At 42.3% G+C, this 13,864-nt stretch overlaps 1 protein-coding gene across 11 annotated transcripts in view; it reads right to left on the reverse strand.

The window, feature by feature from the left end:
* Positions 1-1,250: 1,250 nt before the first annotated feature.
* Elavl4 (ELAV like RNA binding protein 4) overlaps positions 1,251-13,864 on the reverse strand; it is a 136,633-nt gene continuing 124,019 nt past the window's right edge. For 6 of the 11 annotated variants that reach the window (XM_075946793.1, XM_075946791.1, XM_075946796.1 and 3 more), the window contains exons 4-7: positions 10,495-10,648; positions 8,737-8,962; positions 7,109-7,147; positions 1,251-4,196 (exon numbers count right to left, since the gene is read on the reverse strand). In XM_075946793.1, the coding sequence (XP_075802908.1) occupies positions 3,827-4,196; positions 7,109-7,147; positions 8,737-8,962; positions 10,495-10,648 (789 nt within the window). In that variant the 3' untranslated portion in view covers positions 1,251-3,826. The remainder of the gene's footprint in view (positions 4,197-7,108; positions 7,148-8,736; positions 8,963-10,494; positions 10,649-13,864) is intronic. The other 5 variants (XM_075946798.1, XM_075946795.1, XM_075946799.1 and 2 more) reach the window with 2 other exon arrangements.

The following is a 13,864-nucleotide window of genomic DNA, read 5'->3' on the forward strand; positions in this document are numbered from 1 at the left end:
TAAATCCCATTCTATGCCCTGAATTTAATTATCCCAACTGATGTGGTAATTTAATATAATAATAAAAAGGGGTTAATGAGAAATGGAAGAGAATTGGACTATTCATTCATCTGGATCGGTGGGGGCATTTTTTTTCCTTGAAGTGCCAGTTTATGGACGATGATGTTTTATCGGGTATTATGAATTTTCAATTAGTGAGTGAACGGAGATGAAAGATAGACCGTAGATCATCAAGGAGCGACCACATTTGGAAACAGGTACAAAGCTCACTCTCTAAAGTCGAATCAAAATATTACTTAACCCCTTGGCTCAATATCACACACTGACCAGATGATGATTTCATCCAGAAATTTTTATTCGAGTCCTGCTAATGTGACTTCATGATAAGGTAGGCACTTTTTGTCCTCATAGGCTGTGGCTAAATCATGTTCTTTTTCTTTTTACACCGTGCAAGCATGTCTTTGTGTGGGGTTCCTTATCAAAGAGAAAGTCAAGTCATTCCTACTTCTAAACAAGAGTAAGTTCAATAATAAAAAGATGATCTTCTTTGTTTGGATGTCAGCTTTCAGAACAAACGGTCTGCTTCCTTAATACAGCACTCAACCTGATGGACAGGGAGAGAGAAGCAGACCTAACACAATTCAGACCTTCTGGAGACTTGCTGACTTTTCCAGGTTACTCAGTTTCAAGGAGCCTTGCCTGTACCACCCATGAGAGAGGATGATGCCATCTACTCTACACTGAGTGCTGGGTGGATCAAGTGAGAGAATTCAGCAGTCCCTACATGGTATGCCTGATGGATAATGGATGCTTTGCAAATGGTGACCTTTGTCCTCTGATCAAGCCAAGGGTATTCTTATAAATAACAGATTGCAATGTGTCGTAATGCCACATAAAATGCCAAATCTGGCTCACCAACTAGTACAGTGTGCCTTAGACTTTAAAGGACCTGCGATTCATCCTGGTATCCGGCTCCGTGTAAGTGTGTCTTCAGCCCGAGATTCCGCATTTCTGTCAGGCTCTCAGGTGACAAGGGTAATGCTTCTTGGGGACCACACTTTAAATGGCATGGAGCTAATGCATGGACTTCTAAAGACTCAGTAAGCTTTGAGAGACTGGGCTGAGTTGCAAAACAGAACTTTACAGTTTTCTTTTTTTTTTTTTTATTTAATGAGCGAATATCACGGAACTCTGCATATACTATAGAAAAACGTTTGAATAAACACATTTAAAAATTTGGGAAGCTCAGATTCATTCTACACACTTTCATTTATTGTCTGGACAGATAAAGTACAAATAATTCAAACACAACAAGATTATGAAAAAAAACATTTACAATACTTTCCCTCAGAAATCATCTAAACTAGCAAGATTAACATGAAGTCATCCATTTGTAACTAAAGTATACAACTGCCTGGTCCTAAGATTTTTTTTCCTTTTTTTTCCCCCAGATTGAACACATCATAGAGAAGAGATTTTTGGCGTGCCTTTCCCATGAATGCTTAGCAAATGCATCAGAACTTTGCCAGCAAACTGCATTCATTCATAGCAGGTGACGTAAAAAGATTTCCCTGAATGTTGAACGAGTGTTCTCTGAACTGAAATCTGGTGTTATTTATTTATTTTCTCCAAAAACCGAAAAGAGGAAAAAAAATCGAAAAAAAATTTAAAGGAGTAGTCTATGATGCAGCCTTGGTTTTTGTTATCTGTCTACCACTACGACGACTACTACAAAGTTTGCCTCTTCAGTGTGCAAACAACAGTCCTGTCTACATGCGCTTAGTGGGTTCAGCATGGGAAAAAATGCACAAAATAAGCACAAGTTATAAATAACCATAACGTTTTATTACCATTAAGACTAAACTTGTATTGAAAAGATTTTATGTAACAAGACAAGAAAAGCAATAGCAAATTTTACTATCAACTAGATTATGCATAGCGAGTAACTGTTTCTATTACCCAGGGAAGAGCATCAACTCTTGGATTTTTTTTGTTTCATTTTTGTTTTAAATATATAACCGTACAAAGCACAAACGTACTAAACTGATCAGTGCACTGGACGTGGGAGCTCACTCCCACAGCCGTTTTGTTCCCTTAGCTCTGTTTAGGTTTCCCCAATCTGAATTACATTAAAATAAAGACCCAGTTTTTTTTTTAATTTTTCTACTGTGCAGTAAGAAAAAATATTCACAACAAACATGACAATATATCAAACAATAGTTCTACACAAGTTACCTTGATACCTCTTTAACTGTCACTTAAATATCATAAGAAAACATTTTAAGACATATACAAACAAAACTAGCCAAGTGTTACAACTTATAATAAATTAACCAAAGAAAAAATAACTTTATATATATATATTTATATTATATATACACATACACACACAACAGAATGACACAATAATATGCTTCTTCCCAAAGTTTAAGTAAACAAATAAGTAGTCTAGCCAGTCTAGCTATATTTGATCTTGGCCATAGGCATCATCACATCTGCAATTAAATAAATAAGTGTTTCAAGCAACATAAACAGTGTTTCAAATGTACCCACACAGCCCAATTTTATCAGCATGGGCTACAAAGTGAATTTGAAAATTGCTTAATGAATGTAAAGCAAATGTATCTTTTGTTTCCTCTCCTAAACACGTTTACATTTAACTATGATACTAAGATATGTAAATCATTTTGTAGCACCTACTGCTCAAACTAAGGAAGTTTTAGATTAAAAGGAAAATGAATCTTTTTAATTTTTGTTCTGCTGACGTCCCATACTGATGACTTAAAGAAAAACTATCTTTCAACTCATCTCCTTGCTTTTGGGTTTTGACTGTGGGGAACTGTGGTACCCTGGGTAGAATGAACACTCCTTCCCCTAGCAATTAATATTTTTTATTATTACATGCTATGAAAAGATATGAAGATCATCTGTTTATAGCCCATCCTTCAAAAAACAGTCTACGAATCCAGTTTAAAACACACATCTTGATCTCTAAAAAGTTACCAGTGCAGTATGAACGCGACAAAGTTGTCAATTTCCCCTAAATTAGCCAGTCAAAATATTTTTTCTCAAATCCAGATTCTCTTGTAAAAATTCTTTATATTTTATAAAAATAGATTTTTCTTGAAACCCATTTTCAGCAAAGAGACCACCTCTTTGGCAACAACGTTAATGGTATTAAATTGTTAATGTCATCAGGTACCCCTTTCCCCATCCCCTAACAGAAGACTGTTTTAGTTCACATGATATAAAAGAAAAAAGGAAAAATAAAAAAATTTGCAAAAGTTTTTTCATTTTTGCAATTTTTATTATTCCTCTTTAATTTGTGTGGGGGTTTTTAACCAATCTGATTGGATCAACATTTTGACAAAAAAGAAAAATCTTTTTTTTCTTCCTTTGAATCCCATTACTTTGTAAAAATTGTTTATTATTTTTTTGTGTTTTTTGTTTTTCTTCTTCAAATGAGCGAATGGTCATCTTAAAAAGACCCACCTTCAAGGAAGGTGGTAAAGTTAGCTGGCTGGGTAAAAATCCCTGCACATCGCTAGCTATGTGTATTATATTCAACAACGACAGCTATGAAAGAACATTCAATGCATCAAAGGTATTTTTTTTGTTTTTTTTCTTTTTTTCTAAGCATTATAAAATCCTTTCCTGGTACACCTCAGGATAATCCAATGTTTTAATACTTAGGCAACACGGGCTTATAAAGTCCATGGTTGAATATAAGCCTTGGAAAGTTTGTCTCTCTTTTGTGTATGTGTGTGTGCGCATGTTTTGTTCGTATATATTTATATATATATTTTAATAAGTAAGGGCAAGAAATTCAGGACTTGTGGGCCTTGTTGGTTTTAAAGGAAACTTGCAACACTCTGTCTCCCAGGCGATAACCATTGAGGCTGGCGATGGCCATGGCTGCCTCATCGTAGTTGGTCATGGTGACGAAGCCGAATCCCTTGCACTTGTTGGTGTTGAAGTCACGGATGACCTTGACGTTGTTCACTGCGCCAAAGGGGCCAAAGAGCTGCCAGAGGACGCTCTCATCAGAATCAGGGGACAGGTTATAGACGAAGATGCACCAGCCTGTTCCTGTGTGACCAGGGATGTTCATTCCCACAAGGCTTGTCATCCCGTCAATAGTGATCGGGGAGAACCTGGGGGGACAAGCAGAAGGGGGGACTGGTCCAGACATCAGTCTGACCATGGATGACACACAGATGCACAGACACAGACACGGGGCAAAGGGCTGAGTGAGTGTTTGCAGGAGAGTCTTCAGGATTCAAAACCAAAATGCAAAACTAACATCTGCGATATTTCTTCTGATGGGGTGGCTGGACAGCTAAGGCATGTACATGCTAAGAGAATGGTCAAGTCATCTCCTAGAAGTCACGAGAGACCCCTAGATCAAGGCTTTAAACAGTTCTAACACAGTAAATGTTCAGACATTGTCCCACCCTGAACCTACCCCACCATAGACCACGGGTTCTCAGGGAAGACACGCTGTTTCGTCCATTCTACTGTGGATTTATTCATTCAGTGGAGTGCATATGGGCTCTCAAAGGCACAGCGGCCCATAGGAAAAAAAAACCCCACATGTTTATTGGTTGCAGGAGTGACAATCTGGTGGATGTCAAGGCTTGGAAAGTTTTACTCTTATTTTTTAGGCAGACTACTGGATGATTCTAGCAGCGCTCAACTGCATCATCATCACAGTGCCTCCATTTCCGCCTGTCAAAGCCCCCTCGGTGTCACTGAGGTTGTAGACACACGAGGATGTATCTTGTCATTAACCGGATGAGTGGCTCGTGTTCCGTTTAGCATCTATTCATAAGTGTTCTCCCACAGAACTGGAGCAGTAAGAACAGATGTGCTACTCCTTGATACCCTATCATCTCAAATCCATCGCTGAGCATCACTGGAAAAGTCCTTAAGTGGTTTGCGTAGTGATAAATTTTGAATTGCTATACAGTAGAAAAGCCTTGGTGCAATAATTGTTGTATTAGGTTAGAAAATTCAATTTTTGTGTAATCTTGAAGAGGAAAAAAAATAACTCTTCAGATTTTATTCACTGATAAAATAAACCCATGTGGCATTTGTGATGGAAGAAACAGTTAAGATACCAGAGTCTATGGCAGAACAGTATTGGCAATGTTTTATTTCATACTGAACTTATATAGGGAGTTTTGACCTATTCATTGATGACCGGATTGCTTTTCTTTTGGTTGATTTTTTGTTTTTGAGGGGTGAGGGAATAAAATTGGAGAAGAGGAAGTCCAAAATAGACAGGAGTATGGAACAAAGTGGAAGTTATGACTGTCCTAAAAAGTAAGCAGACACTATTGGAGGTTTAGACGTCTTATTAAAATTTCATATTTAACTAGAATTTAGATAATCATATAGCTGTTAAAGATATGCTAAGCATAACAACTCAGTAGATGTAATTTTTGCTATTATTCATCAAAGCAAGGTTCTCTTTTGCTTAAAAAATAACAATAAAACAAAAGCAAAAACATTCATGGTACAGGTCCTTAAAGGGGTAAAATGGCTTAATTATTACTTGTACTATTTCTAAGCACTGACTTAAAACCAATTTCCCCTTCAGCTGTGAACCTCTGATCCCTTTCAGTTTGTACACATTAAAAGGCCAAGGTCAGAGCTAGGAAAAGGGTTTTATGTAGAATTGCCACTCAAGGTAGGATGGAGGCTACACCCAAATCTGGACTAGGTAAAAAGGAAAATCTTGTTATCAAATAGTGCTGGCTATGCCTGGATTGGGTTACACTGGGCTGGGTGGGGCACTGGCTGATGCGGCAACGCATGGACCACAGCTCAGTCTTTCCTAGACTCAAGTGTGTCATAGACATCACCTTTGCTCATAGCATTTGATACTAACTCAGTAAAGTTAGAGAGCAGCAAGGATGGGCTAGAGCTACAAAAGATGCAGAATGCCCAGGACTAGGCAAGCAGTGTGAAAGACACGTGGAGCTAAGTTACAGTCAGCCTCACTGGTGCTGGGACTGGGATTCAAGAGGCTGGTACCCTGCTAGCCAAGTCCGCAGTCCACTAACTCCCTCGGCTATGCGCTCGTTTCCAGAGTCAGGGTACTTACCATGCATAACCTGCATCAAGTAGAGAGTGTGCTGTGGGCTATTAAAGCCGACCTCTCTTTCCCTCAGCTAATGAAGGGCTATGAGGGCTTGCATCTCTATTGAGAAAGAAGATGAAGATGCTATGTCTCCGGCAGTGCAGTGGAGTCTAGCACGGATACACTGACATAACACACCTAACTTATAAGACTCTGATTTTAGGTTGGGTCTGGGAAGCCTTGTGATTACATTCAGAAAATCTCAAACCCTTGACCCCGTTTGAGTCCCCTGCCCCATAAAAAGGCTTTAAATGAAGGAAACCTCAAATTCCACCCCCCCCACACACACATAAGCGAAGACTTATAATAATGGCTAAAACCTGTAGAAACAGAAATCCCTGGTTGAGGTGCACACAGATACACTCAATACACTCATCTCAGGATGCGTCTTACAACGCACCCTGAGGTGGGGGTGGGGGTCCAAAAGCCACTATTTGGCCAGGGCTTGTAGTGCAAAAAGTTATTTTTCCCCCTGAAAAATCACTAGATTTTCAGCCATGATAGCAAATGTTCTAATTTTGATTTTCTGGGATCTGCCCTCTTAAACTGAATCCTGGCATCAGAAATGCAAAACAGGTGCTCAGCAAGTTTGTAAAATCAGCCAGAAAAGTCAGGGCTTTCTCTTCAAGGGAAGCCATTCAGGACTAGATCAGATGACCCAGGGCTTGGTAGCTGTGGCACCTGAACCATAGGGAAAGCCCACCTGCAAAAAGAAAGAAAGAAAGAAAGAAAGAAAGAAAGAAAGAAAGAAAGAAAGAAAGGGTAAAACACACAAATACATTTTGTGTGCCCTAAAAGAAACAAAATTAACCGAGGTCCAAAATTAAAATTAAGAATTTGACATGCTGGTGGAAGAAAAAGGAAGAATTAAAAAAAAAAGTAAAGTTAGTGAATTAAAAAAAAAAATTCTAGCCCCAGTCTGTGCCAATACGGACATCTGGCAATCTGTGGAGTTTTAATTACCTCTTTACGCCATAGGCCATATTAAGCAAATTGTCCAGCCTGCAAAGAGAAGGAGGGTCTCTGGGTTAATGCCTCACAGATGGCAAGATCACTCAATGGAACTATTAATAAGAATGCTCCATTTTCAAAGAAGAAAAGCTCGACAACTTCCCCACTGCTCAGGAGACTAGCTTCTGGTAGTTCTCTCTTTCCTGTTTTCCGACTGTAACTAATTCATGTCCAGGTCAGTTCCAGGCTCTAAAGCAAGTGTTGAATGAATTCCGTTTTCTTTCAAGGTCTGAATTAATTCAGTCCCCTCCCCGCAATCTCTCAGAACACTTGTGTGGATTTACTTTTATGCTGTCTGTGAAAGGGTTAAAAAGGGGCGGGGGGGTGTTCTTAAATTGTTTACTTTTTATTACAACTAAACTTGTAAGCAAAGGTCTCTTTGTTCCTGGTTGACCACACATGACCACGGACTACATAAATGGACTGATCTTTTCTGTTAGTCTAGCTGCTTTCACTATATCTGGCCACACTCACAATCTGGAAGGCAGGGAGTTTTCGCGAGCTAAGATTGGAAACAAAAAATGGCTTACTACGTACGGCCCCAAAGCTGTACCTCCCAGGAAAATGTTATTATATTGTAATCTTCCTCATACACACTGCCTTACTTGGGAACAAGCTATTCACACCATGGGGCAGCAGTAACCATAGTTTCCACCATTAGAAGCCTGCTGGAAAGGCTTTTTACATAAATACTACATGTGCTTTCACACAAAACAGAAATTAGACGGCTCGGACCCTTCGTGAAATCATTAACCTTTTCAGAGTCGTGGGCCATAGGAGGACACATGAAGAGACCAATTTCTTCCCCCACTGTGGCCAGGTGCACGGTTACAATCACAGAGAGGACTCCCTATTTTCTTGTGTGAGGTTTGACAAGGAAGAAAACCTTTTCATTAAAGGGAAGTTGGTACACGGGTAGAATACGGTATTCGCTTAGGGTTTACTAAGGGGAGGTCAAGATCATGCTTCTCCCTGCACAACACAGGCTGGTTAAAGTCTAGCTGCTTTCCTGGGAAAAACCCACCTCTGAGGAATGTCCCCCAGGGAACTGTCCATTGTACCAGGGACTTCCTGGGGGTTGGGTACTCAAAGATAACAATGGTAAGGTATAGATGAATCCTCCTTTTTATCTTCCCAGAGTATGGAACTTAAGGGAGTTAAATTAATACTAAAGAGGGTCTCTCCTCCCCTGGATTTGGGCAGTCACCTAGGAAAAGAGGCGAGGACAACACTCCTGGCAAGTCTACCCTGCCTTAACTCTGAGCGGCTGCACATGGTCACATCTCAGGGAATAGCTCCATTGAAACTGATCCTTCTGTCTTGCTAAATACAGAGACCTCTACTAATGAATCCCAAGTTTAACCAATAGTCAGAGTGACAAGCTGGGAGAGGGCTGGGAGGAGTGAATGGTCCTCTTGTATTTTGTAGGAGTGGCAAATGATGCTCTGGGGAGTATCCCATAGTGATGGCTTGGGTGGGGCAGAGGCTGTTTGCCTTGTTCTGTCCTTCAGAGCCACGTGTTTTCTGGCCATGCGCCATTCCATACTGGTGATGCTGTAGTGAGTAGCAGGCATGCCTACCTGAACCTTTGAGCCTGGTGGTGGAGAGGGCCAGGGTAGCGCCTGTTAGGGGACTGGTAGAGCTGGGAGAGCAGGGCCTGGCTGGACTTCTGGCTGGGGTTGTTGGCGAACTTCACAGTAATCGGTTCTGTAGCACCGCTGGGCTTCTGGCCATTCAGCCCTTTGATGGCTTCTTCTGCCTCGATCCTCTTATCAAAGCGAATGAATCCCACCCCTCTGGAGACTCCTGGGGAAGGAGAAAGAGCATCTGTAAAGAGCGCACAAACGGTTGGTAGGTATCCCTGGGAGATGCCCTGTAGATATTTTGTGGTGACTCGATCCACCTGTGAGGCCAGCTCCTTGAATCTCCGTCACTCAACAAAAGGTGTCTGTGTGCACTTCTACCAGCATAGCTCTGCGCCTATGTCGCTAACCCCCAGGACATACGGAGCGTTTCCCTCTAGGCCTCTGTATTGTCCTGCCCAGTCCCCACCTACCTTTAGTTACTTTAACTGACCACCCAACACTGTTTAGTTCTGCAAAGTGCCTGCCCTACTTCATACCCGGAACTGTCGTTTACTGGAAAAGCAACCTCTGACCACACATTGCACCCTTTAGGAACATACTCTGTGCTTCCTTGGATCCCTTTGACTGATGTACTTTATGCTGGCCACTTAGTCTTTGTTGTCTTAAACAGAATCAAATAAAGCCTACAAATTACTCTTCCCTGCATCTTTGCTACAGGCACATAAAATCCAGACTTTTCAGGTACCAATTATTGCCTTTGGCAATCTGGTCTCATATCTCCTACTAAACCTAACACTGGCCACCCTAACCTGGATTGAACAGGCTGTATTCTTTCTTAACACCAAACCTTGGAATATACTGTCCTCTGCATCTAGAATGTTTTATCTATCCCTCCCGTTCCCCCTCCCCCACGGAAACTGAATCACTCTCCAAAGCTCTGTTCCAAAATTGCCCCTACCATGAAGCCTTTCTAACAATCACCACGAGGCACAGTATACCTTCTGAGCTCTCAGGGGATTGGAGAGTCCCTAGCAAGTATCTGTTACATTGGACTCATGTGAGGGCAGGTTCTTTATCCTTGGTCGGGAGTGTCTCCCTGCACAGTGTCTGAGATGGAGTCAACACCCCTGGGAAATGGCCGCATGAATCAAACGGTAAACATGCGTGTTTACTCTACTCTCAGGGGAGACATTTCAAATTGGGATCAAATCAGGAAAACGCCAAATACACTGTCACTGATAGTACAGCCCAAGCTACCTTACATCTCCTTCTTGAAGGCTGAGAGATGCTGGCTGGGTTTCTTTCTTATGGACAAAGAACCCTAGCACCATAAACTGGGATCATACACATGCACTGCCGGCTTAAAATTGGACCTCCTACTTTGGATGACTAGCAATGTGTAGACTAAAGTAGCTTCTTCTAACTCTACATCACTGTGATCTGGGTCTAGAGCTGTATGTACAGCTTTACACACTGGCTGAAGGCTGAAGGGCTTTGAAGGCCAGAGAACCCCATTCTTAACTTGAAACCCAAATCTTCTTTTATGACCCTACCAAGTAGTTCAGCTGTATTTCCATGGTGGAGACTCTGGCGTCTCAGGACGGCCCATTTTAAATTTAGGTAGTCCATGTGCAAGGGCCACGAAACTGCCTGTTCAGGGTCCACCTCCTCACCTTCAACATCCATGAACCTGCTTCTGTGGGTAACATGGCAAAGATACCTAGGGGAAGCAATTACAAAGAAACACGTAACCTGTGACTTGATCAACCAGGATGCGCGAGGTGATGATGCGACCGTATTGCGAGAAAAGCTGCTCCAGTTCCTTCTGGGTCATAGTCTTGGGAAGGCCACTAACATACAGGTTAGCATCCCTGATTGAGGCCGAGCTCGGACGGGCATACGACACCTAGGAGAAGGCGAGAGGTGCAAAATGCATCACGGGCGTTCATCCCTAGAGTGGAGACTGAAGAAGCAACTGAGATGACAGTCCCTCATCTGTCCTTAGGACCCACGGCTCTCACATAGGAATAGTAACAGGAGAACAACAGGAGATGAACCAGAGGAGACTTGTCAACAGAACTTAAAACAAATGCACAGATAAGGGTCTGTAAGTGTGGAACAAACAGCTACTGTATGGCAGCTGTTAGATGCAGTACTACCCACGCGTCAAGTTCTGAAGATTTACCTCCTGGATGTGGGAGTATGGATGATTTACTGTTTCCAACACATAATAATCTTTGAATAAACCAAAAAGAAAAAAAAAGCCCATGAAATTCTGCTCTGCACATTTCTTTCCATTCCCTCCTCCCTGCCCCCATTCCCTTATCCAAAGCATAAAAGTGATCCGGTTCTCTGTAAGGATTTTTTTTTTATGTCCCATCCTTTGTGCTGCTCCAGTCTGTCCCCACGAGGTCTCGCTGAATGACAAAATGACAAAGTGCTGGTGCTATGGGGCTTGAGTGAACATCTGCTTGTTAAAGCCGATATGTGACCTTGTCACCTCTGCAAGGACTGTGACCTTGTCACCTCTGGAAGGAGCAGTTGCCTCAAACTTTGAAGCAGGGCAGATAAAACTACAACAGACAAAAAAACGGGGGCACAGTGGATGAGAGGGAGGGGAAGGGCAGTGGGCGGGAAAAGAGCCTCACCAGTGGTTATAATAAGTTTGACTTTGTAAATTTGTTCTCCCAGATCTCTCAACTGCTTTTTTTCCTCCCCAAAAAGCTAACACAGAAGTGTAAACAGATCTGAAATTCCATCTGCAAGAAGCCAAATCTTTAGCAGTACACATAAGCAAAGCAAACCCCAGCAGTCATTAATTTTAGACTTTCATTTACTTATTTATTTATTTTTTTAAGAAAACAACATCAGACATTTGAAATATAATTTACAGCTAGTCTAACAAAAGCACTTTCCTGCTAAAGCTATTTCTGGGGCGGATAGGGCTCAGAATAGATGATGAAAACACTCATTTCAGAGTACATCTGACAACGGTGGACAGGAAGGGACCTATATGCCTTCACACTTTCAGCTGGCAGTTTCAGTTAATCTACATAACAGATTCAGGAGACCTGTTAAATCCATTACAGCGAGAGTGCAAGTGTGTGCATGTGTGTGATGTATGTGTGTGTGTGATTGTGTGTGTGTGTGATTGTGTGTGTGTGTGATTATGTGTGTGTGTGATTGTGTGTGTGTGTGTGATTATGTGTGTGTGTGTGTGTGATTGTGTGTGTGTGTGTGATTGTGATTGTGTGTGTGTGTGTGTGTGATTATGTGTGTGTGTGATTGTGTGTGTGTGTGTGATTATGTGTGTGTGTGTGTGTGTGATTGTGTGTGTGTGTGATTGTGATTGTGTGTGTGTGTGTGTGATTATGTGTGCACATAGAAGCATGGCTCCACAACAAATGTCATCCTAAACCAGACCTTTGACATTAAGAGCTAAACCTCGAACAGCAGAGTGGGCTTTATTTATGAGCTCTTCAGGCAAAGAAAATGAGTACAGAGAGAAGATGAAGGATGAGCTGACCCCTTACTCACGGCACATTCCACCTTTCTGTGACAGGGACACTAGGTCCCGTTACGAGTTCTATACCTAAAAATAGATGTTGACTCAACATAAAATGACGTGAATGACTAATCTGCCTTGCTAGCCTCCTCTCGCTGATGGAGTCAGGCAGCTGCCTTCAGAGCTCCATCTTCTAGAAACCCATGGGTGGCCAAGGAGGCCTCTGTATGCTCCACATCTTCCCAAAACAAGGAAGAGAAAGAATGGCTTTTACATGGTAGATAGCTGTGTGCACTGGGGGCCAAGGAGCTGAAGGATCTAGAACTCCATGTAACAGTCTCTTATATGGAGCTCCTACCCCAGTCCTCTATGGGACAAGAACAAGTTACAAGACAGTGGAACTATTTTTCATTCAGGAGGAAGCAATGGTAGGAAGGAGGAAATCTGTCCCCAGTAATAAGGTTTACCTTGTCTCACTTTGCCAATTACTGATGTTATCTGGATAAATTTGAGTTCCCTTAAAGTTCAGCTTCCTCGCTGCACGCTTTTACTCAGGGGGAAAGAGACCAGATCTAAGGCCGAGCTCAAATGCCAGCTTCGTTTGGCAGCCTTCTCTGTCTGGCATTGCCTCACCCTGAGATCCTCTTTAGTGATCCACTCATTCTGATCTCAACTCACCATCTAGTCTCATGGTTTTCTTGAGGTACGTGCATATGTGTCTGGGGCTCCACCTCTCATCACAGAGCCCCAAACCTGAAGAAGGTACAAAACATACTGAAAAAGAAATGAATGAACACCCACAGCTCATGATGCATGATGCTGGTGTTTGGGGTTCTTCAGAGTTAACTATAGCTTGGTTTGTCCACTAAAATGATCACGGAGCCACGTACCCAGAGTCATAGCTGTGTGCCCTCACTAAGAGAAGAACTAAGATAGGCTTCTTACTCTGTAGTGCCTGAGGTTGGAAGAACCAAGAGAAATTTGCTTCAGAGCGAGGCATCTCCTGGCTTAGCAAAGACTTCTGGAAGATGTGCTTTGTGTGATGGGAACACAGCACAAACTAGGCATCTGTTCACCCTCAACAGAGACGACATGTGCCTCGTAGGATTTACTAAATGAATACGGGGTGAATGGGAGAATGGAGGGGCAAACACAGTGACCCACTGTCGCAAAGTCACAAGATGGGTGTCACGTCAAGGTTATAGCTTAGTGTGACTCAAACACGGGGAAGGGTGAGTGGAGGGTTAGAAGGACCAAGGAGAAGACAGAGCTGTAGTGAGATAGGTAAGATGGATGAGGAAATGATAACCTTCTGCTTTGCAGGCAGTCAAAGGCTTAGGAAGACACCCAGTAGTGTATATTTTCTCCTACCCAATGGCTGTACAGCACATAGCAAAGACCTTGATTTCTACCAGTTTGGGGCTGCTAAAGCTAGGGTCCAGAAAAGAGCACGTTTAGGGCAGACTTGGCTGGGCAAACAGAGTTGGCACTAGAAAGTCAGTGGAACGATCAGTCAAAGCCATTTCTCCCAAAGGTGATCCTGAGACAGAATCTCAGCTGAGCTGGGAGAATCACAGCCACTGCTCCCCAGAGACTGGCCCAGCCACAAGGCAGCGG

Source organism: Microtus pennsylvanicus, chromosome 13, assembly GCF_037038515.1.
Source record: "Microtus pennsylvanicus isolate mMicPen1 chromosome 13, mMicPen1.hap1, whole genome shotgun sequence".
NCBI lineage: Eukaryota > Metazoa > Chordata > Mammalia > Rodentia > Cricetidae > Microtus > Microtus pennsylvanicus.